The 24099-nt window shown below is 42.9% G+C and overlaps 1 protein-coding gene across 5 annotated transcripts in view; it reads right to left on the bottom strand.

The window, feature by feature from the left end:
- The window catches only part of SH3PXD2A (SH3 and PX domains 2A), a 268881-nt gene that overhangs the window by 39246 nt on the left and 205536 nt on the right, over positions 1–24099 (bottom strand). For all 5 annotated transcript variants that reach the window (XM_049810140.1, XM_049810141.1, XM_049810139.1 and 2 more), the window contains one exon: positions 1278–1391. In XM_049810140.1, coding sequence (XP_049666097.1) covers positions 1278–1391 — 114 coding nt within the window. The remainder of the gene's footprint in view (positions 1–1277; positions 1392–24099) is intronic.

Genomic DNA, 24099 nt, shown 5'->3' on the forward strand with positions numbered 1-24099 from the left:
AGGCTGTCAAGCATGCACCATATTTAAGAATCAGGAAAAGGGAGGAAGCTACAGACCAACAGACAAGGCATTCTTCAACTCTTTCAGAAAAGAGCAGTAAGTTTTTCTTCTTTACTAACAGGGAAACTTTACTAACTGCTTTTGCATCTGCTAAGATGTTGCGTCATACCAGACCGGTTCCCGTCCTACCAGTCTACAGCCAGTCCGTCTCTAAACCCTAAGTGACCCAGGATATGGGTAGCTTTGAGCAGGGAAAAATTAGTTACAGAGCCAAAGATTTCAATAAGCCACAGATGTCACCCTTGGGGCCCAGCATAAAGTTATGTTTTGCCTGTGTGCTATCTTAATGGGCAGATGGTCATCCCACCACAACTCTAAGCTTCCTGCCTGCGCTAAGGAAAGGTCAGCTGAATTTCCACATACGTTTTACATAAGTGTCACGTCAAGAGCACCTAGAAATTTAGCAAGATGTTCATTAGAATGGAGCAAATCATAATAAAAGTGTCCTTTGTACACAGTTGCTACATGAGAAGTCCATTAAGATGTGGTTAGTCTTTCATAATGGAACAGAGGAACATGTGAGGTTTTACTATTCCATTTCTGGAACCTGAATTAAGCATCTTTAGCCAAAAAACAGCGCAGCTAAATACATATACATGACAAATAGCATCTCAGTTTTAGTAGAATGAGACCACACCAAATAAAATTACCTTTCCACACAATCATAGACCACAGCAAACAGCAGTGAAACTAGTTTCAAGGATTAATTAAAAAAAATTGTAATGAGAAGCAAATTGTAATGAGAAGCAACCATTAAAGTTAAATCTCACTCCTTTTAATGGCCTGTGGCTCGAACAAGCACCTTCTTCCAATTAAAAGCTCTCACTTGTGTAATTTCTGCAGACAAGCCATGCAAGTTCTCTCCTTCCATGGACATGAGAGTCCAAGACTTGTACCAGACCATACTGCTTGGACTTGCACATAAGTTGTTTGTATGCTTTTTAAGGGTATTAAAAGGAGCATAATTTTCAGCTTTTGAAACTTTTGTCACACTGACAGCCCAAGCTGGTCACAAAGAGATTACAGGCATGGTAATTGACTCCAGTTTCTTCTGCAACAATTTATTTACTGATACAAGACGGGAGAAGAGATTACTGCACTGGATTAACAGCCGCAAGTGGCACCAAGAGTTTTCAAAGTTTTCCTGTGGGGTGTGGGGGGAACCATAAAGTAAGTGAATACCAGTTTCCCCTTGATAACAAAAAAGCTTTCCATACCTTCCCCCAGTTTGGATGTGTTGATGTCAGAGTCATCTCTGGTTCCATTTTGGGATTCCAAGTACGTAGCAGGGACCCAGCCTTGCTCCTCTGCTGTGCTCACAAACCACCAGCCTACAAAAAGAAGTAAAAGAAGTTGCTCAGTCAACATTAAGAGGGACAAGAATAGCAAGATGCTACTGAGAAGGCAGCACAGCATCAGCAGCTTTGGTGCAGGTTTGAGTTATCTGGCAGCCTCCTAGAAGGAGAGGGGGTTTAGTCCTATTATACCATTTCTATCAGATACTCTTACAGTGGTAAATGAGTGTGCAGGCAGGCCTCATGTAAAAAAGGTTGCAATGGAACAAACATCAGTTTATTTTAAGAAACCTGAAGTTTATCCGTGACGGCTCTGATTTGAGTTCTCCAATTTAGCTTCTCAAAACAAGTCTTGCAACATGTACATCTACAGTATCAAAACACTTTGTATGTGTATATATGCATATGTGAATGTATGGGAAATAGTAGGATTTGGGAAATGTTTGTGCTATGAGGTATCACGGAAGTCAAAAGATGGAAATAGGAAAGACTTTAGTAGAAGGGCACAGATTTCAGAACAGGACACAAAATAGTAATTGCTTCAATTACACTTGTCACCACAGCCGGTATTTAACAAACATGACCTGAATTCAATGCCCTAGGAAGCTGGAAAGTACTGCATAGAACAGAAATAAGAGAGAAAAGCTAACTGAAATGTGACTTCAGGCCATAGGCACCAGTTATTTGCCTTCCCACCTGAACATCCAAGTTTCTACCACTATCTACAAAAATGTTGAGTATTCACCAACTATACGTATATAACTTCAGGGCACATCCATGGATGGATGAATAAAATTATAGGTAAGCCATCTTATGGTTAAATACATCCCAACCGTAATTATCCTTGCCTCTTTTCTTGCTTGGCTACATTGATCCTCCACTGGTTTTGATGTAGACTCACTCACTCACCCAAGAGCTTGCTGCTCTTAGTTATGAGCACAACTAGATTCTGCTCCATTCAGGTAAGGTCAGAGTTAAGATACAGGACAATAAAAAGCCAAGCAGGTAAAACAGTTCTGTTGCTTTCTACAATCTCCCAGTCTCCCCCCAAAATGCAAGTTGCTTTCTCAAGACAATGTGAACTATTGTTCAACACCAGTCTTTCAGCCTCCCCAAAGGGAGTTGAGAAAATAGCTATTTCTGTACGTGCACCTCAAAACAGTTTACAGACTTTAACAGCTGTCATAAACCCAACTAATTTCACAGGAGACTCCTAAGGCTGCCTGTGATGAGCAAAGGCAGGGATGAGCCATCTTGGTCGGTAAATAGATGGGGCACAGAACCTAGTTAATTTATGGTGGGGCAAAGCCCTGAGTTGTGTGACGGCCACACAGCCCTCCCATAGCTGGGAGGCTGCAGCCCTGGGCCTGGCAAGGGGAAGGGAGGCTTCGCTGGGCTCTGCCATCATGCAACTTTCTTTAAAGAAAAACAAAGAAACCAGTTAAAACAATGCTTAAGTGTTTATGCTAAAAGTCACCCAAGTTTGTTCCAAATCCTGTCATGGAAGATTTTACAAGAGGACAGTAGTTACAAACCCTCGTTTTCCTCCCTGGGGCCTGTGGCTGGGAGACAATGTGCCCCAGGGGACAAACCCCTCACTTGCCACTGCACAGCTGCTAGGTAGCTCTATTTATTTACTCTCAAAACTCAGACATGGCTTTCCATTTTCTGGCCCAGCAGAGGTTTGGAAACTTTGCTTCACAAGGCTCATGGTTGGAAAGTTTAAATTTAGTTATTCCCCCTCAGCAGGAGGTGAATTCTCCTGCCACGAAGCCCACAGCAGCAAACACACAGGATCTGCCAGACCGTTTCAAAAACACATCATAGAACCATTTAGGTTGGAAAAGACCTTTAAGATCATCAAGTCCAACCTTTAACCTAACACTGCCAAGTCCATCTTCATGGTTGTTCCTTATTTTACTAGCAACCTATCAACATGGTTAGCAAACGCTGTTTAACATACACTTATAATTAGGCACAAAATGTCAGAAGCTGGCTTTCAGCTGCTATCAATTAGACTGGAATAGTTTATGCAAACTCTTCCTCAGTAAGAAATTAACCAGAATTGCACAAAAAGGACTTGCCTACACTTAAAAACGTGTGCTTGGGCCAAATTCAAACCATGGTAAAGTCTGGTCTTTGGAGGGCTGGATCACACAGCCTTGACGCCGACCCAGTGCTAGCCCATTTCACAATACAGCTCCTCTGATTTGGCTCACTGAGCTGCATCGTGGCCTTTGAGCTCAGTTCAACGTCTTGTGTTTGGAGTCATAGGGTAGCTGAGCCTCCATCCATCTAAACAGGGCTCCCTGCTAAAAGGCAACCCTTCACCCTACGCCTAGGTGTACATACACATGCATCCCCCATACCACTGTGCCTCCTTACTGCCATTCCCAGCTCCTGAAAGGCCTCATCAGGGAAACCTCACGACTCACTGATCTTATGAACAGGCTCCCACATACCAGTTGGAGGTCAAGTCACATTTGAGGTAGGTTACAGTCAAGTAACTCAACCAAATCCATTGCAACATGCAGACAAAGCATATAACAGCCTAAGTGAGGTTTTAAGCTGCTTTGATACTTCAAGCCATCACTAAAGTTAAAGCTCCTAATCACCACAGAGCTCACGAAAGTTATAATTTCTTTCCAAAGATTTCCTTTATAAACTACGTGCAAGGGTAAAGCATAAACGAGAAACCTCTGCAACTACTGAGAAATCAGCAGTATCTGTCCAGCTTCAGAGAAAACCAGCCCCTGCGGCGAAATTCTCTTCTCCCATTTCAAGCTTGCTTCTCAGAAGGACAAAAGAAGGGCTTTAATGCAGCTCATTGGAGTAGCATGTCCACAGAAAAAAGTATGTTTTACTTAAACAGCCTGAACGACTGAGAAGCCTGAGAAACTTCCAAGCAGCACCCCCCAGCAGCACAGAAGTCAAAAAACGGATGCTCACAAGCAATTTGTGCAGGGTGTTAGAGTGGCTGAGAAGACACTGCAGAGGCAACTCGCTCCTTGTGAGGCGAAAACCTGAATTATGAAGCCATAACCCTACAGAAAGGAAATTACAGCATAGTGCAAGAATTGACGAACTCCTAGCAGAAAATGGCTGAAGCACAGACAAGTTCCACAATGCTGTCCATGCATGACAGCCCATAACTGCAGAACTCTGCCCAGCTGATCGTGAAGTACTTGCTCTGCACCATCCCATCATTAGAAGCATTAGGGCAGCTGCCATTTGGTCCTACCACCCTTTCCCCCCACCCCCAGGTTAATGGGGGTTCATGGTTTGCAGACAAATTAGCCAGACTGGCCTTTGTGTGCAGAAAGTCAGGGCTGTAATGGTGCAAACCATCTCTTGTCCCCTCCCCTACCATCTTTCCCAACCCAGAGCATCACAGAAATGTTGTTAGAAAACTTGCTTTTGAAACACAGAACAAAACATTGCATTTATTTTGAGTTCTCTCTCTATGCTGGAGTTGAGCTCGACTTCACGATTCATTATTAAAACCATTCTGCAGCAACATCTGCAGGGAATTATGTAAAGTTATCTCTGTGCATTGCCAAGCCAGTCTGAGGTTTGCTCTTGCACTCACACCATCTGTAAAAATTAGGCAGTGCTTTACAGCTTGAGTTAACCCTTACAGATGCCCCTATCTCTCAGGTATCAAAACACAACTCTAAAGCTGATGTGGCATGGATGTCTAGACTGAGACTCATCTATCCTCATCCCTGATAAGGATTCAAAGGGAGTTTAAGCCTCACAGAAAGCACACAGAGAGTTGTAGCCGCTGCAACCAGACCAAGTTCAGCTTGAGCTTTGTTGAATTACTCCAAATCCTGCCTTAATACTAATCCAGGAATATGAATTTTTAAGGTAGGAGTGCAATTTTCTCCTCACATCTGTTGACCCTTTGGTTGGCATCTGTCAGCATCCCTAGCTGCGATAGCCAAGATGTCTCTACACTCACAGAGTCCATCTAGGCTCTGATAACTCTCAGGCATTTTCAGCATGGAGCTACAACAGTTACCAAGAGATGAAAGGTTCCACTTGCCACGCATACATACACACTGCAAGATGATGATTGCAAAACAGATTGGTCACACTGGAGAGTGAATAAATGAGAAAACTACCGTGATTCTAAAGATCATGTTCTTTCTTTTAATTGTATTCCCAGTCCTCTCCCCGAAAGGCTTTAAAAAAGCAAAAGAATTAAGCTAAGTGTTACCCACAACCCACACCATGGGAAACTACTAGAACATAGTTAAAGGACTACCTTTTATGCAAGTTTTGCTAATGTATACATGCATCCTCACCCATCCATGCTTCAGTGTCGTCCCTTTCTCCACACCAATAGGAAAAATTAGCTATTCCTGTCAAAGTCTGCCTAATCATAAGATACTACAAATCACTTTAAAAAAAGAAAAAAAAAAAAATCGATCATGCTGAACATTGGTTTCGTATTCTCCCTTAAGCCATTAACTTTTCTTTAGACTTGATTGTCAATTTATGAGCTTAACTAAAGTAAACAAGAAGGACAGCACCACTGTAAAAGGGAATGGGAATCTCTCCTGCATGAGTAGAGTACACATTCTTCTAAACAAATACTTAAACAACACTCCACCTCTCAAGAGTTTTGGAAAAATCCCACTCAAGCAGCAGTCTGGTACCTCTGACACGCGCTTTTTGGACTTCAGAGAGCTGCTCCCTTTTAAGTCCTTCTGCCTTGGAACTCTCTTGAGGGTTTTTTTTTTCTGATCCAGCAACTTAAATTGTCCTACAAAGCGGTACTAGATGCAATCAGGTCACTTCCAGACCTGACACACAGACTTTTTCGTGCCAACAGCTGATTACTTTCCTTCAGAGATGTGATCTGATCATTAGAAAACAGCTAAGGTAAGAGTATTGCTGTGCAGATGAAGGAGCTTGCTTTTTTCACCCCTCTAGAGCTCTTCCCAGTACATGTATATTTGATACATAGGGAAGTCAGTCATAATTGCATCGGAGAGACCTCCAAAGAAGATGCAGAAGCAGAAATGTAAAGGCACCAGAAGCAGCATTTTGCAAGAGGGATTCTCAGCTGTAAGCATGTTCTTACACCCACTTCCTAAAAATTCACTACAGTGCCTGTACACTGTTAGACACTATCACCGTACACACTGGCTCTCCTCTCTGTAAAAGGCTCCTTCAGTCCCACACGCTTGGCAAAAGTGCTGGGTTGAAAGCACTGAATTCATATGAAGGCCAGTGGCTGATTTCTGCACGTTTTGTCCTTAACGATTCACAGAAGAGGCATCTTTTAAATACAGAGATACATGTAAGAGGTCTTCCTAGCATGGACCTGACTATAGTTTGGGGTACAGAAGTCTGTGTGTGAGTCACTGCACAGCAGACTAAGGCTGTTTTCTCAGGATGAATTATTAAAGTTGGTGAAATATTAAAGGCAGTTTTCATCTTTAAACATATAACGCTTCCCAGCCTGTGTGCACTGCAGACTTCACTGCAGCCACCACTCAACGACAAAGCAATGTTTGTCTCATTTTAAAGATAGAAGTGGGTCTCAGAGACATGCTAAAGGAAGAAAGATGTGCTTGTGGCAGACATCCTACTTGAACACAATTAAGATGCACAGCACAGGTTCACAGCCCTTCATGTGCCACGCCCAAAGCAGATTGGGCCACACATTAGGATTCCAGCTCAGCCACGTGTCAAGATCCTTCCAGTCAGTTCACATCCTAGAGCTACATGCTAGGAGCATGGTTCGCATGGGCAACCCCACTTTCCACAGAAGTCTCATTTTGCAAAGTGTTGCAACCCTAAATGTCTGTGCCCGACTGCTCTCACAGTCAAGAGCGAAGGTTGTTACCGTGCTTGCAACTATGGTGGTTGCACTCTAGGTACCAAGTACTGCCAATACTTAGGACTCAGCAGCAGCACAAGGAGTTGCATTCCTTGCACTGCTTTAAGTGTTATGTTACTGAGTTCAAGGAAAATAGAAGTGAATCCCAGAGTTTGGGTGCTGTTACGTATAAGGGAGAGAATAGAGTTCTTTCCCTACATTAACTGGCTATTAAGGTAACCAGTTGTTTCAACTCTATATGGTTATGGATTTGCTATCCTAATCCTTCCAGTCTGTCTTGTTCCTCCACCTCTACTACTAATCTTGTGGCATTGGTAGATGGAGATTGGGAGACTTCTCAGCTGTGCTGTCAGCATATCCCTTTGCTGCTGTACTCCAGTTCCTATGGTTGCAAAACTGGCTGGCACACAGGGCCTACTACATGTGAATAAATATCCTAGTTATTGCTGCTACAGGTTTTTTCCTGGACCAAAAGCAGCTGACTAGGTGTGTACATAAGTGCTCGATACAGAGTCCCAATGTGCGTCTCGGATTCTGGCTTAAACATCTAGCTTGCTTGGATTGGTTTCACATCACATTATATGCACAAACACACACGCATATACGTGGAAATTCACACCCTGACCTCTGCATTCAAGTACATATTACCCTAGTCTTCTAGTGGGATTGGAACCATGTTTCCTCATACTTCTGGAAAAAGTAGAAGTGTTCAGAACATGGGAAAAGTTCATGGGAAAAGAGAAAACTGGATAATATACAACTCAGCTCTAATACTTTATGGGTTACATCACTAGCAGAGACGATGGATATTGAGAGTATTAGACAACTAGGAAATACCACAGTACTGGATTTGTTCAAATCTTATAAGCTAGTAGGTGACAAGCCTTCCAGAGGTGCACATTTGGCAAAACGCTTATGTACTTGTCTCTTACTACTGTTGTGACTTCTTTCATGTGTGTGTGTGTGTGGATGCACGCATGCACGTGGAGTTAAGTAAAGCACACTTTATTTATGGGTTCTGATAATACAAACTGGTAGTTACAAACTTTAAGTGCTGTATCTGCAGCTATTTGCTATGGCCCAATTGTTACCCAGGGGCTTCCCCTCCCTGTTTAAAAAAAGGACCTCAGATTTGTGTATTGACACAGCTGGAATGAAGGAATCTGCCAAACACGTTTTCAAGAATTGGCATGTACATCCACAAAGCCATCATATAATCCAGTACAAATTACACAAGTTGTGTCCTTAAAACAAGGGAGTGAATGCACTACCTATTACATTAACAGCTATGGAAAAGTCTTGGACATTGCCTGTAAATCCCAGATCAAGACCCATCACACTCCAGGTCACCAGCTTCCCCTAAACTGTCAAGTACTCTGGGATCCCCAAGACAGAAGCAGAGGAAAGCACCACTTGCTAAGCATGCCCATGGCCAACTCCAAAACACACACAGCCAACAAGCCCAAGGTGTTGCCCAGCATCCCCAGACCACCGAAATTAGGGGATCCACAAAGCAATGAAGTCAGCCAGTTCTACAGGCCAGTCAGCACCCAGGAAGTTGCAAAAAAAGGTTTGCCAAGGCTCAAACATCCTAATGCCTTCTAAAAATAGATTTAGAATAATCTTTCCCTTCCTGCTTTACTTGATTTCAAGAATACCTAACAGTGAAACTGTCTCTGCAATGTGAGCTGCATTCCACATAGCCCAACATGTTTGTGGCTCACAGCCTTTGTTCAGCATAGGAACAAAAGAAACTAAGAGAGGGAGTGCTTTACTCATAGGAAATATCTCATCAATCACGACAAGGAACAAAGCTATCTTTAGGTGGGCACACTATATTGTGCAAGCAGCCTGGCTGCAGCTGCTAGCCTGTGAATGCCGAGTACTGTACAATAATTGGAGTAGAACAAGGTCCACCCATAGTCCACTGGCTTTCAAGAGGTTACCGACTTGCACTGATATACTGGCCAACGTGGTTGTGCCATCCTAAGCCACAGTACCAACTCAGTTATTACAGAAAAAACCTGTTTACTGATCACACATTTTCCTTTTTTCATCTGATCTGTTTGGAAACAGGATTTCCTATCTGACCTCAAGTTCTGATTGCACTACATAACAATTTTCATGTTTTCTTGCCTTTTTTTTTTCTCTTGGAAACTGATAGATTTATGGGCAACAAGTGGTACTGGACAGTATCTTCCTTTCTTCTTTCCCTTCCCCCAAAGTTTTCTTTACTTCAGTAGGTCCCAGAAGTTGACCAGTGAGGATACTGACTGCTGCTAGTATCTTTCAGTACAGCTTTTCTGATCATGGAAGATCATGGGGCACTTTCCTTCCTCCATGTTCAGTTACAGCCCAGAGTCTTTCATCTACTTCCAAAAGGCCTTCTGTCCTCTATCTCCCTTTAGTGTTTCTACTGTTAGGAAGATGTAGCTCAAGTAGGAAAGTTAAGGAATAAATCCATCTCTCTATCTTAAAGCCCATCCCCCCCACCTCCTCTCCAGCAGCCCATCATTTAAAGGTTGAAATCTATGGATCTGAGGTTTTAATGAAGTTGTCAAAGTGATACTATAGGTACCATGTTTACATAAATCAGTATGTACAGGAGCTCCCAACCACAAGAGGGTTTGGCTGGGGCACGGACTCCAGCACACAGCGCAGAACGTACAGAAATCAGGTGGGCAAACGCAGCCCATGGCAGCAGATGAGTAATCCACTGCCTTCAGAAAGGCTACGCCAGCGCAGCCAGTTCCTGCAGCAGATTTTCCAGAGCCATGAACAACTGACTATAGTAAAGGCATGCAAACAGATGGCTTTATGCCCCACAGGGCATGGAGAGCTCAGCCCTAGGAGCCAACTGAGACTCTCTATTAGTCATTACCAGTTGTGGGGTTGTGTTTTCTGTGGTCAGCCAACAGGGTGCAACAGTCAAGCTCACAAGTAATTTCCTTTACATTCACAGGACTTAATCTTAAAGCAAACACATTTTGTGTCCAAGCTTTCTTTAGGAAAACATGAATAAGCTTTCAAATGGGCCTCATGGTAATCTTGTCCAAAGATTACAAATTACTTCCTAGTGGTTTAAAGAAGTTACAGACCCCCAGCCCCAGCTGATAGGAAACGGCCTTCACAGGCAGCAGAGAATAACCAATATTTACTTCCTGCACAGATTGACAAAAGTCGCTTTTGTTTTAATTTCTTATTCTGAAGAATTTCTTATTCTTATTTTATATTTTTTATATTGTTTTATATTTTATTTTATTATTTATATTTTATATTCTTATTCTTATTTCTTATTCTTAATTTCTTATTCTGAAGTCTGTAGAGAATGTGGTGTCAGTTGCTTACTGGGAAATCCTCAAAACCACACAGAATCAGGAAAAAGAGACTCTATGGACTAGGAACAATCCTAGCAGAGTACCAAACAGCACTCCAGGTGCTAAAGTCAAAGTCATAAAGGAATCCCAAGTTTCAGTCAAAAATACATCTGCTACCTCTGAGGCAGTCTTCAGTTACCTCAGGACAGAACACAGCAACATTGGACAAGAGCTCGAAGCAAGGAACAAAGGCTGCACTATATCCATGAGAAATCAGAGGATAAAGCAACTAAACAGTGATATTAGTTCAGTTTGAAGCACAGCTGAGTCACCAGATTAAAAATGCTGCCTTTTACAAACGGCCTCTATGGGATCCTTCTGAACCACAATACTCCTGCTAAAGGAACCGAGACACCATGGTTTGCCAGTGCCCAGCACAGTGTGCAGACCAGCACCACTCTGCAGCACCCAGATAACTGTCTCACAAATTTCTATTTCCATATCCTGCCTGTTCCTTGAAGCTCTGCTGTCCAAATACAACTTCTGTCCAGCTCTATTTATTAGCTAGATCTGGCAAGATTGTAGCCCAGATGGTACGTTATCACAAATACTGATGTAAGCCAAACCGAACACCCTGCTCTCCTTCTGACATGGCTTCATTGCTTTTCTCCTGAGCTCCATTCAAGCCACGTTTCTGCAGTGACCCTGGGAGCTGAGCCTCAAAGAGCTGCCTGCACAAGGCTGCAGGAAATGACAGCTTCGGAAATGAGTACCAGAGTGATGAATAGCAGGCTACAAGAGCAGCCAGTGCATTAGCAGGCTGCCAATTAATGAACTACATTGTATTGAACAAGGACATACATGGACAAGTAGTATCATCGACACTCCCCAGAAGAGATTACAAACCCAATTCAGTATTTTCTGAAGGGTTTTTCCAGGCTTCTCTAAAATTTAGAAGCTTACAGACTTGTTACTATATTTTGTTCAGCAGGAAGCTGAGCTGGCCCTATTTTGAGCAGATTATAGAAAACTAAAAGAAGAGAGGAAAAAAAAAAAGAGGGAAAAGATTTGCCTTTTACCTTTATCCATCATGAAGACCAAGACAGAGAGAATTGCCTGTGCAGGTGGAAACAGAAGGGGACATTCACCTTTAGGAAGGGGGGAACTGAGCTCATCAACATAGACTTCAAAAAAGCAAGACAAGGACTTAGCGGGGTATCTGGTTCCATCCAGCTCTAACAAAAAGGTGCATCAGCATCATAAGAAGAGAAGATAAATATAAGAAAGTTACTGAGGCAAAAACTTCTGTTAAGATGCTTATTTCCCCCCTTCAACAAAAAAAGCACTCTTACATTACAAAAAATACTCTGCACACAGCCAGGTAACTAAGCACTTGTTTCTACTTGTTCTGGCTTGGCCTCTGGATAAGAAGGCTACACACTTTGCTCAAGCATCTTTGCAGTGGTTTTGCTACATGATAGTAAGCATGTGATTTCCCTGCAGCTATGGGAACATCAGCAGCAAAATTCCTATTAACACCTTCTTCGCAGAGAAAGGCTGGGTTGCCGGCAGCCTCAGTTGCCAGTCTGCGTCCAGGAAGGCACCATTAAATGTGCAGTAAGTCAAAGCCCCAATATTTAAACATTTTCATCTTCTGACTCTCTGTTCTGTCTCTTCAAGCTTAATCAAACAAAGCCGGAGCAAGCACTAAAGCACAGATTTGCTGGCAATAATCAGTGAGACTGATCTTCTGATGCTGAAGGTTAGCAAGGCAAATTAATGATGTGAGATACAGAAGAGCTGTCTATCTCCACGCATTTCACAGAGCTGAGACAAGACAAATATACCATTGTAAGGCTTATTCCTTTCCATTAGGAATAAATCAACCATGAAACAAGGGCAGGAGTAATGCTGTCCTTGGGCGAAAAGCTGAGATTTGTAATGGAGGGTCTGCAAACACACATGCATTACACAATACAGCACCATTTAAAATAAATAAGCAGCACAGTAAGGGATTACCTAAACCCGTTAGACAGATGATATAGAGGCGTAGTGTTTATCTTTTCAACAAGTAGTCACTAAAGCTTACCCTATGAATGCATGCAAGATTAAACCCTTCCCTCTCCCCAGTACAAGGCTACCAAAAGAGGACACACTGGACTGCCTGTAACCACCCCTGGCCAGACCCTGCTGCAAGTGCTATACTTTCCATATATCTCTCCTTCTTTCTTTGCACAGGCAACTGCTATTCCCCAGTCACTGTGACGGGGAACATCATAGATGATGATAACATCATAGAAAACCTTGAGTTCAAGCATTTTGCAGCCTTGCACTTTTTAGGATCTCACTCTTGGCAGATTGGTTGCCTTTTTTTTTTTTTTTTTTTTTTTTTTTCTTCCTTTCTCCCCTTCTTCCCCCAAAATGCATTGGTTTCCCCTTCTTATTTTGGGAAAGGTCAGCGATGGAGCACAGAGGCTGCATGTTCACCGCAAGCTGAGAAAGAAGATGGTCCTGCTGCTGGGGAGCTGGCCTAGCTTTGGGGAGTTCTCTGTAAGAGAACCAAGAACCAGTCCCATTCTTTTCATGGGAGAAGTTTTTCCCTCCCCAATTTCCAAGTCTTAGTTACTTCCCTTCCCCTCCCCCACCACCCAAATCCAAACAGTGTTTCCTTTGTCTGTCCCTCATGTAGACGTCCATTCTCTGGAGACAAGGCCTAGATGTCTGGCACAACAGGACCCTGATCTCAGCTGGGCCTTAGGCACTGCCATAAAAAACAAACAGAGATCACAGAAGCATGGTTCTTGCAATGTAAAACAGTCTGAATAGCAAATAAGTCTTTGGATAGGTCTGTCAGCTGACATACTAATTACTATGTCGGAACGCTACAGTTTAACAAAAGCTTATATGGCCTGAAAATTTATTCCAAAACATCCCATTTAGTGACTATGTGTGCACATTTGGAAGGGTAAGTTGGGAGTTCACCGCAATACTAACGTGAAGTAAGTACACCTCCAGCAAGACCAACTGGACTACTAGCACATTTTAGCATGACTAATGAATTGAAGTTTCCTCAGCATGTTTTCCTCCCAAGGGCTGTGGCAATGATTACAGAGTGGAAAGAACCAAACCTGGGTAGAAAGAAAATTACCTACTCCTGTATCTAAATCCCTACTTGGGAAACAGATTTCCCATTGCATTTCAGAGATATCTGCCCCCCCTCCCCCCCCGCCCCTTGTTTGCATGAGCTCTTCAACACACACACAGATACGCACCCCCCCCACCCACCCACCCCCAATTCTCACACTCCAGCTCAGTGAAGCATTGTGCAATGCAAGCTACAGAAAACAACCAAGACTACACGTTTTGGGGAAGGACAAACATCACTTCCAAATCCCCTTCTAACTTACACAGAGACCCTCAACAGTAGGCATGAGTGGAGCCACCTCTAAGGCACACCAGTCCCTTGATTAATTTCTTAGTCAATCTTCTGGCTAGTAACTGACACCTCCTGAAGGTTCAAAACTGCCTTCTGATGTTCCTCAATCCCATGATAAGATACAACACAGCTCTTTTGTGCTTACAAGCCATTTTCAGAGAAGATCATGCTTTCTTCGACTGACCTATTTCTCACCAGTTGCCAATATAAGTCAGTGAGTTTGGTTGCCTGATACCAACACATATAGTATAGGCTGGGAGCACAAAACAAGCTTTTTGATGTGTTTATTTTGGGAATGGCCACACACCATACTTGCAGTAGTTCATATTGATTATTGGTGTCATGGTTTAACCCCAGCTGGAAACTAAGCACCACACATCCCAGTGGGATGGGGGAGAGAATCAGAAGAGTAAAAGTGAGAAAACTCATGAGTTGAGGTAAAGACGGTTTAATAGGTAAAGCAAAAGCCACACACGCAAGCAAAAGCAAGACAAGGAATTCATTCACCACTTCCCATCAGCAGACAGGTGTTCAGCCATCTCCAGGAAAGCAGGGCTCCATCACGCCTAACAGTTACTTAAGAAGACAAACACCATCACTCCAAACATCCCCACCTTCCTTCTTCCCCCAGCTTTATATGCTGAGCATGATGTCATACGGTCTGGAATATCCCTTGGGTCAGTTGGGGTCAGCCGTCCCAGCTGTGTCCCCTCCGAACTCCTTGTGCCCCCCCAGCCTACTTGCTGATGGGGTGGGGTGAGAAACAGAAAAGGCCTTGACTCTGGGTAAGCACTGCTCAGCAGTAACAAAAACATCCCTGAATTATCAACACTGTTTTCAGTACAAATCCAAGACATAGCCTCATAGTAGCTACTATGAAGAACATTAACTCTATCCCAGCCAAAACCAGCGCAGATAGTATTAATTACACAGCATTAACTTGTTAATTTTATTTCTAAAAAAAAAGTTTCCCCAATCTGTCCTGCTAGTGAACAAGTTCATCCAGATGCCAAACAATAACAGGAATTGGTTTAATAAAATTTGGAAGTCAGCTTTAAATGGTGCTAAAATTAAGGGCTTAATTCTTTGTTCTACAAAAGGTTATATTTATTGGTCATCTGCCAGCATGTACTATCTCAACTTTAAGCTATGTCCCTACTTGCTAGTCCACACCTGAAGTTGAAACAAAATGAAGATTCAAAGGAGATTTAACATCTGGTCTGCACTCTTGCATCTCACCGGCCATTAATGCTACATCACCTGGCTCACCAATGCGGTGCCTAATAACCTTTACCAGACTACTCATTCTGAGGGACACTGCTTTTTTCCATAGCTGAAGTTACAGTACAGAGGCTATTCCAGAAACACAGGCACCAGCCACAATATCTGAGGAATTATCATGCAGACATCTAACCTGCTTCCCAAGTTACCTGAGGATTTAGGTGACAGGAAGGTGGATATATTCAACCTTGCAACATTTGTCTAGTTAAATTTTGTTTTTCTGATTTTCCCCCGCCCCTTCAGCTTCTGCAGTTACTTTGGCAACACCTTCCAGGTGTCCCAGAAAAACTCAAGCATGATCCAGACAAAAATCTCAGATATTTCTGTCAGCCTATCACATAAGCAGGTGAGGTCAGATGCACCAAGCCAAAGCTTTGAGCATCACAACCACTGAAATTTCAGAGTATGGTTTGACTTCATGACCTGTTTTCTAGTTTGAGCAAAATGCAAATCTGTATTTTCATATTCTTCTAAAGCCCATGAGAGGATGTTATTTGCTCCTACTTGGATGCAACAAATGACATGTGACGGAGGGGATTGCAAGAGCACCTTCCCATTGCAAGAAACAATTAGTCAATTTTGCTCACATTTGTTTAAGTCCTGGGGATTTTTCATCTGTTGCTTAAAGGCACCATTCCTTTGATGAAACGTTGATAATCCTATCCAGTTGCAAAGTTAGCAAGCAGCAACAGAAGTCAAGAATAAAGGATACCAACAGCTCTGCCTGCAAGCACTGCTAGCAAACCTTCGGATATATGTTTCATAGCTGTACAGTTAAGTGTCGTACTGGGTCTTAAGACTATTTTTGGTCTTTAGCTTCTGAGAAGCATTCCTAGGGCAGACTACTTCAGTGATTTATATTTACTTATTTTTAAAACATAAATAAATATGCAGAAGAGTGAGCGAAGTGTGACCCCAGATCATGGTTTCTGTGCCTGTAGCTATACCATTGAAAACAAGATCAATAGAAAGCCCTACTTTGCAAGCAAGATGCCTGTCTTTAACCAGAGCCAGAAGTCTCATGGCATGACATTTCATTCAGATATAGCAAATAACTTCTTATGACAGAGATGAGGTATTGATTAAAAAAAAAAAAAAAACAACAAAAAAAAACACCAAAAAGAAAAGCAGCTGACGCACCCCCTACCCACTCAAGCAAGCTGTAGGTTTGAAGAAAAAGAACAAAATGAACTTCGGTTTGACTCCTCTGTGCTCGGAATTACTCTGCGACAATGATTCCCTGCTGCCAACACACACTCCGGCTCCGAGAGCGGGGGTGACTACGTCCAAGCCAAACACAAGTGTGGCTGGAGAGACTCGCAGCAGATTAGACAGCTCTTCTTTGTACCAATACACAAAATACAACTGGGGCACCCCGGATATATTAAGGGCACATTCCTTGGCTGAGCTGATGCTTGCTGAGCAGTGCTGCAGGCACCAGTGATGCTCATCTCTGGAGCACTGATACAGCACTTCCAGCAGCTCCCCAAGCTGGCAGATGGAGATCCCTTGGAATGAGACTTGTGAAACACCCCTGAAGGGTTGATATTCTCACTCAGATTATCTAAATCCCAAAGTGGAAAACACACCAAAAGCATCCTTACTCTGAATCACAATGAAATGCTCAGTAAGAGGCTGGATTTACAGAAAGCCAGCTGCAAGCAAAGGCAGCCCTTGGTCATCAGTGTCACAAGCATCTTGAGGAGTCTGCTCAGATCTACAGATAAAACTGTATGTCCAAGTCAAGTTCCTACCTCAAAGTCCAATCATGCTGTGCATCTGGAATCAAGCTGTTGCCACGCCAGCCACAATACCTCTCTAGAGAGTCTGTATCCTCCAGAGACACAGGGCTGCAAATGACTCCATTTCTCAAGGGTTTTTTTGGTGGTTTTAAATTTGTTTTTAGAAATTTTTGTAAAAGAGAACATAAATATTAGAAACTGCCATTACAGTGATGGTATCATCTAATAAGAAAACAAAAAAATAGAATATGGAGTTCCCTTATTGTCCATTTCATGAAATATCAACACTCTTGTAGCCACTTTATAACTGGCCCATCAAGAAAGTATGAAAATTTACACTGAATCAGTTTAAGGGCCAAAACCAAACCAAGTGTACCAGGCCTCTTTTGGGCTTATATGCCATGGCTTTCCCATGGATTTAGCAGTAAAACTTTCAACTGTATAATATGAATGTCCAGTTTAACATTACTAAGTACTAGTAACAATCTCTGATTTAAATGAGCAGTGATATCTGATGGGGCACCAGAAGATTTAGGAAGAGAACAGACATCTCTACCAGCCATGAGCTCTTGCCCATGCAGCACAGCCTGGGCCAACAAGAACTCCAGCACCTTCCAGTCCTCCTTGTGCTAGTCTCACCACAATGTTCACACTTTGCAGTGGTTTCAAGTTTCTAAATCAGAAGCTTTGCTGGATTTCCAATTTCTAGATATCCCCATGCCAGCGAAAAAAAGAAAGAAAGAAAAAAGATTCTGAAGAATTTTAATTTTTCCAGACTGCATACCAGGCTTAATTCCTTATTCTCTGTTACTATTGTCTACGAGTTCACTTGACAATTTTCAGCTCTTCAGATTTACAGCCATTCCTAGCAAAGTATTTCATCCACAAATAAACGCAACCATCCTTTTTCTGAAGGCAAGGGGAAAATATATAGAAAGCACACAGATGTTTGGCAAGTACATCAAAGCTAGGCTAGTCAGTACAAAAACCCTCCCCAAGCCCCCTGACATTCTCAGTGCTTTAACAATACAATCAAATTTTAAATATGAACAGAGGGGGATTCCAAATGGGTACATAACATCTACAATAATAAATTAATTGTAAGTGCACAGAAACCTGGACTACAGAAAGCTGTACACTGTATTAAACATCTTCGTGTGCCACTTCATTCTGTGAGGCCAGTCACACTGAGTCTGAGGAAATCTTTGTTTTTCACATTACCTAGTCTCATCTAATTTCATATTAGTGATATCAACTCCTGGCCAGTAGGTATCAACTTACTGTCTTTGGCAAACTTGTGCTTGTGTTCTCTGCACAGTTGGAGAATATGGTATTTGGCTCTTCAAACCCTGCGATTTGCTGTGGACCCATGTACATTCACTTAGATGCTCTTGGATCTTTGGAGAGCGGAGAGCAGAGATCACTTTCCCCTCCGACAATATTTCATAACTTCAGCACGTAATACCTTTTCCAAAGGAGGACAGATGTGCAGGAGTAGTTTCAGTCTTCCAAGAAGTTTTCCATTAGGATCTTGATTTTTTTCTGGCTGTGTAGTCCAACAGCATAATCACGGCCCCTGCAAGGCTGGAGACGGGAGGTTGCTGCTCAAGCAATACTTGCTGAAGCAGACCATCCAGCTGAGGTACTGCCCATTCGCTCTCTGGGTTCAGAGATGCCGCTGTGAGGAGGCCTGCCAGCACACAGCTATTCACCCTTTTCTGGGGAACTTTGAAAAGGGCATCATAGAAGAATGGCTTAAGCCCAGCTTGTCTTACAAGGGGAATTTCAGCCAGAAGCCATTATGTCAAACATTCAGGCTTTTGAGGGGTAGAGAGGTATCATATGGGATGGGTGGGGGCAAATGGCTCTATTTTGTTTTCAGAATACTGTATATCCTAGTTACAGGAAAGAAGCCAGCAATAATGCCTATCCCACTCCTAGTTCAGGGTTTGTTGTTGTTGTTGTTTTGGGGTTTGGTTTTTTTAGTTTTTTCAGGCTTTGAAGAGCAGAGGGAGGAAGAGGAAGATCCTGAGCTCCAAGAATTTCACTCTTGGCATGCCAAAGCCATCAGCAGAAATGCCCAGATTTTCCACAATGGCTTGGATACAAGCCACAGTAAAAGAAGCCACTTCATAGTAAGCTGCCGTCCACGAGGAGACACACTTCACATCACTCAGCTTCAGGGAGAAGGGTCTACTTCCCTTCACTACAGGGAGAGCTGATCTGTATGTGAACTGCTCCTGCACAGCCAGCCATCAGGCTGTTCAGTCAGCCTGGGGGACTAAGGACACAAGCAAGTCTGTTGTCATATTCAGGAAGGCATCAAATCCATGATGATGTTCAAGGTGGATTACTATGGGCTAAAGTAGTAGAAACCCTGCAAAAAGCAGAAGGGGGGAGTTGATGGGAAAAAGGATGGTTGTATCCCCAGGTTTTCAGCAGGGAATTGGAAGCTGGAAGCAGAAAGACAGCCACAAGTTAACTTTTTGATATCTGCATGCACATTAGGAAGCATTATTTGTTTCTGCACATTCCTATTAGGATGCATTAGTTTTTGCTTACTCTTTTTTTTTTTTTTTTTTTTGCCAGGAAACCCTGATATGGCTGTCACATGATTAAGAAGTTGCTCACTAATTCAGCAGAAACCTGACACTCCAGTGTCTCTGGCTGTAGCCACTGTACAAAGAGCATTTGGGATCCTGTGGCATCTGACAGCTCTCCTCTCCTCCAAGACTGACATTAACCAAAAGCCTCCTATCCAAAAACAAAAAAGCAGCTAGACGGAATACAACCCACATTCCTCCTATTTTGGGAAAGTCTGGATTGGAAACCTAATTTCTCATCTTGAACCCATGTGTAGCTGTTTAAGTGTAGTTCAGGAGCCATGTGACATTTACAGCTTATTCCTGTGAATGCTATAGAAAACTAATAAAAGAGTAAGAATTATTAGGAAAATGTACTACAAATTGCAACGCAGACAAAACTGGAGCAAACGCTGATCATATTCATAGCAATGCTGCCCACCAAGGACCTTCTGCTGCACAGAAGGGATGTGGTGTTGGGAAAAGGCAATTTAGTGACAAGTTGAGAGCCTGAAAACTCTGAGGCTGGGCACTCAGTTCCCACTTCGCCCCAAGCCTGCTCCTCATTTCCATGAGAAATTGCATTTGGATTTTCCAGAGTCTCTGCCACCTATTCAGAAACCAGTCTTGAGCAGAAATGGCAAGTTTGCACTGCTGCCAGTTCTGTAGCCCTTACTTGGTCTCACCGTAAAGTCTTCTGCCTCTTGATTCCCTTCTGCCAACCTTCAAACGGTAATTTCTGAACACTTTTGGACAAAATTCCACCTACAAGATACTACTGGCTTTGAAACAGAAGAGGACAGACAAACATCCAAATACAAATTGAAAGCACTTGCTAGCCTCCACTAGTGTCTCAACAGTTCTTGACTAGTCAACACCTTATATTTTTATTTTTAAAATATACTTCTACCATGGTTCTTGGACCCCTTAAATCAACATCAAATTCCACTATGGATTTAGACTTCACAACGTGACTTCAGTTCTCCAAGCACAGAGTAAGAGTCTTGTGAGAAGGTATCACTTCTGCCAATGTCCACTTCCAAGTTCTCCAGCCCCGGATAGCAGAGAAACAAAACAGGATAGCTGTGTAACAGCAGTCAGCCTCCTACGCTCTCAGGAGCTTCCTGGCTACCACTACATTATGAATTTCATGAGCTGTCAAGCGGAGCTGGGTCCAACTGTGTGCCCACTGGTTTTGAACTGCATGGCTTGGGGCACCACATGCCATGCCAATGCAATATCCTGTCACTAGCATGTGACAGGAGGCACAGCTCTATCAGTTCAGGGAATATTATGAAGCTGTACACATCCAGCAAAACAAAAACCTGGTATGGCCCATATTGAGAGATGGAAAGGTGCACACAAATATCAAGCCCAGCTGGGCACCCAGTTATAAGAACTAGGATGATCAGGAACTAGTTGCTGACTTGAGCAAAGCTTTCACATCCATTCACTGGCAAAACTGTACAAGTCCAGTCAATCACTGCCTCAGCATTGGCATCCCTGAATGTAAAGCAACAAAAGGGCAGAGAAAGATAGGTAGGAAACATGATGAGTTACGTGACTCATTTTCCTCCTCCATTCTGGAAGATGGCACAGACACCAGAGAGCACAGGAGGCAAAAATTAAGTAATAGGGAAAGCGGTGCATGACAGACAGATACATTTGAGTAGCAGATGTCAAGAAAGAAGCCAACTTTAACATTCCTTTGCCTTTCAGGCCACAAGGCACCTCCCGTAACTAATGCACCTGGAGCATTTTCAAGGATGCTGGCCACATACTGCTCACAAACTTCATGGGATTAACAGTACAGCCTGTGGGATGAATCACTCCTATATCTTTCTTTTTTTATCCCACATTAAAATCTCAGAAGGAAGAAAACAGTGGCTTTCTCATAACAGATTCTCTCTTACTCTCCAAAAACATGCAAAGGACTTGTTACAAATTGGATGTTGCTGAGGCTACAGATAAATTCCAGAGGAGTGTGTACCACCAAAATAAAAGCACCCGAGTTACTTCACATTGTTAGCTGTACTGTATTCTGCCATTTTTCTGTGGTTATTTGTTATATCGCTGATGAAAGTGGTCTGTCTGAAGTGTGAGTTGGCCATAGGCAAACATTCAGTAGAACTTTGCTATCTCCAGGAACTAGCCTTTACAAGTCCGCTTTCTCCCAGAAAGAGTTACTGTTCAGCTTCAGAAGCCAAAGATAAGCGGTTCTGACCTCTGTCATGGCTCCAGTTGAACAGGGGTGACTATAGTTGTGAAATTTGCTTTCTTAAGTGAGGGTTGCTTTTAACAATCTAGGTCAGGCTCAACTATAGCAATCAAGGCTCCTTCCTGCCAACTCACTTGCAAGAAAAACACGAAGTACCAATGGACAGTCTGACTCCAGAGTTCTACCTTATAAGTGTAATTCTAGTCCATCCACCAAGACCTGATGAAGGCACAGCTCTGAAACATCTACAGAAAAATGCCTCAGCATCACATTGTCGAGGTTAAGGCAAAACCTCAGTCCCACAGAAACACAGGATTTTGATATCCTTAAACTGAGCAATATGCTGTGTTACATTTCCTTAGATCAGAATGTACTCCTGACAGGCAAAATTAGCAGAGGATTTAGCCATCACAAAAGATCAAAAAGCATTAATCACGTGGGATTCTCCACAGAAGGTACAGGAACAGTGGAAAGGAACAAGAAACACGGCAGAATAAGTGATACCCAGGAAGGAAGTTGCTAATTCCCACCTGCACTCAGTTATCCTCATTTGAGGCCTCCCCTCCTGCACGCGCTTAAGTTTCTACCCAATTTACCTGGCGACAGTCAGATGGTCTACTCATGAGTCTGCTTAAAGAAGAGGCAAAAATGAAACAGAAGAAAGATTATATTATTTGGGGATATGGAGAAGAATTACTAGTTTAGGCAAGTTTCAGCTAAAGCAGATGGAATTCCTGATGTATCAATGACCTAGCACTGTTATTTTACAGAAACCAGAGTAGCTCACCTGGCAGCCTGCAGCCTTTGCTAAAGTGCGGATGAGTTTGGCCCAGTTGCTATTTCTATTTCTGTTGCACCATTGCCCCCAAGACATACTTGCCAAGGGCAAGTGCATGCCCAGGCACTCAGCCTCTGCCATGTCTGCACATAATCAGTGGAAAAAAGGTCCTTGTGTGACTCAAGGACACCATGCAAGGAGGCCTCAACACTGGCATCTGTTACAGCATTACAAAGGGTTGCTACATCTCATCTGTAATGGAAGTTTCCCTGAAACCACCAGCATTTTCCCTCAAGTGCCACTACACAACAATTCCTGGTAGCCTGAGCCAAATTTAAACCAGTGTCAGCAAGCATCTTGCAAGCCATCCCCAAAACGATTCATTCCTTGAGTTCCCACATTCTGTGCGTTCTGCAGACAGCGTCCTCATTTGGGGATATTGGTTTCTGTTTAGGATTGTTTGCAAGGAAAACTCTGGGGTGGCATAGGGAAAGTAACATCCTTTCAAGTGGCTGGCTCTCAAACCTGGATACTTCTGCAAAAGAGATACTTAACTTCCCAGTTGAGTGGAAAGGTTCACGTGCCAACCCCCAGAGGCTCACTTCTTATTTTAAAACCAACAGGCTAACAGCCCAGGAAGCATATAGTCAGCTCCAAAAATACACCAAAGACATCTGGAATGACCAAGTGTGTAATTTAACTTGTAGCTGGTAGAGGAACCAGTTCTGCTTGCTGTACTCAGGAGGAGCAAGAGACATTTTCTATAGGGCTCAGTTATCCCATTTGCCTGGCAATGAAAATAGCATCCTATTTCTGGTCATTCTACTTTTATTCAAGGACATTTTGGTCACGGAAGGTCTACTTGAAGCAAGGGAATAATTTGCAAGCTCACCCTCAGCATACAGCCATCCCCTAATTTTGGTTCTTCATCCTCTACAGAGAGTTTCCTTCTCAGTAACAGTAAGGAATTTTAGATAGGATTAAGAACAAAACCTCAAAGAAACTGTTTCTCAGATTCCTGATCCTGTTTTTGGGCAAACAAGCAAGCAAGCTTCACCTTCTCTCCCATGAGTTGGTGTGTGCAGTCTTCCCCCTGCCCACGCCCAGAAATGCAGATTCTTCAAAGTGGTTTCCAGGGAACTGAATAAATTGGCCTTAAGTTTAATCCTAGGGTTTCAAATGGTCAGTGATGGATCTTCCCAGGTTCACATTACCCATCCCAAATCTCCAGCTATACTCAGTTACAACAAATGGGTCAAGTACCTCCAAGCAACTCAGGTTTTTCCTCATGGAGGGAGGCCTCCAATATCATCCAAATGCTATAAAAGCCCATGTGGGAGATTGAAGTGCTATTTATGAGCTTCCTAATGTTCAAGCCAATGATTCAGGTTTAATATTAGATGCTGTTCTTCCAATCCTAGGGTCACTACTGCATGGAGATTTACCCTGCACCCCTCCATCACCTCCATCATGTTTGAGTAGGGACTGTGTTCAGGGCTTCCTTAACTTCATTTCGGTTTCAGCACACTGAAATTG

The sequence above is a fragment of the Accipiter gentilis genome, chromosome 9 (genome assembly GCF_929443795.1).
Source record: "Accipiter gentilis chromosome 9, bAccGen1.1, whole genome shotgun sequence".
In the NCBI taxonomy this organism is placed as follows: domain Eukaryota; kingdom Metazoa; phylum Chordata; class Aves; order Accipitriformes; family Accipitridae; genus Astur; species Astur gentilis.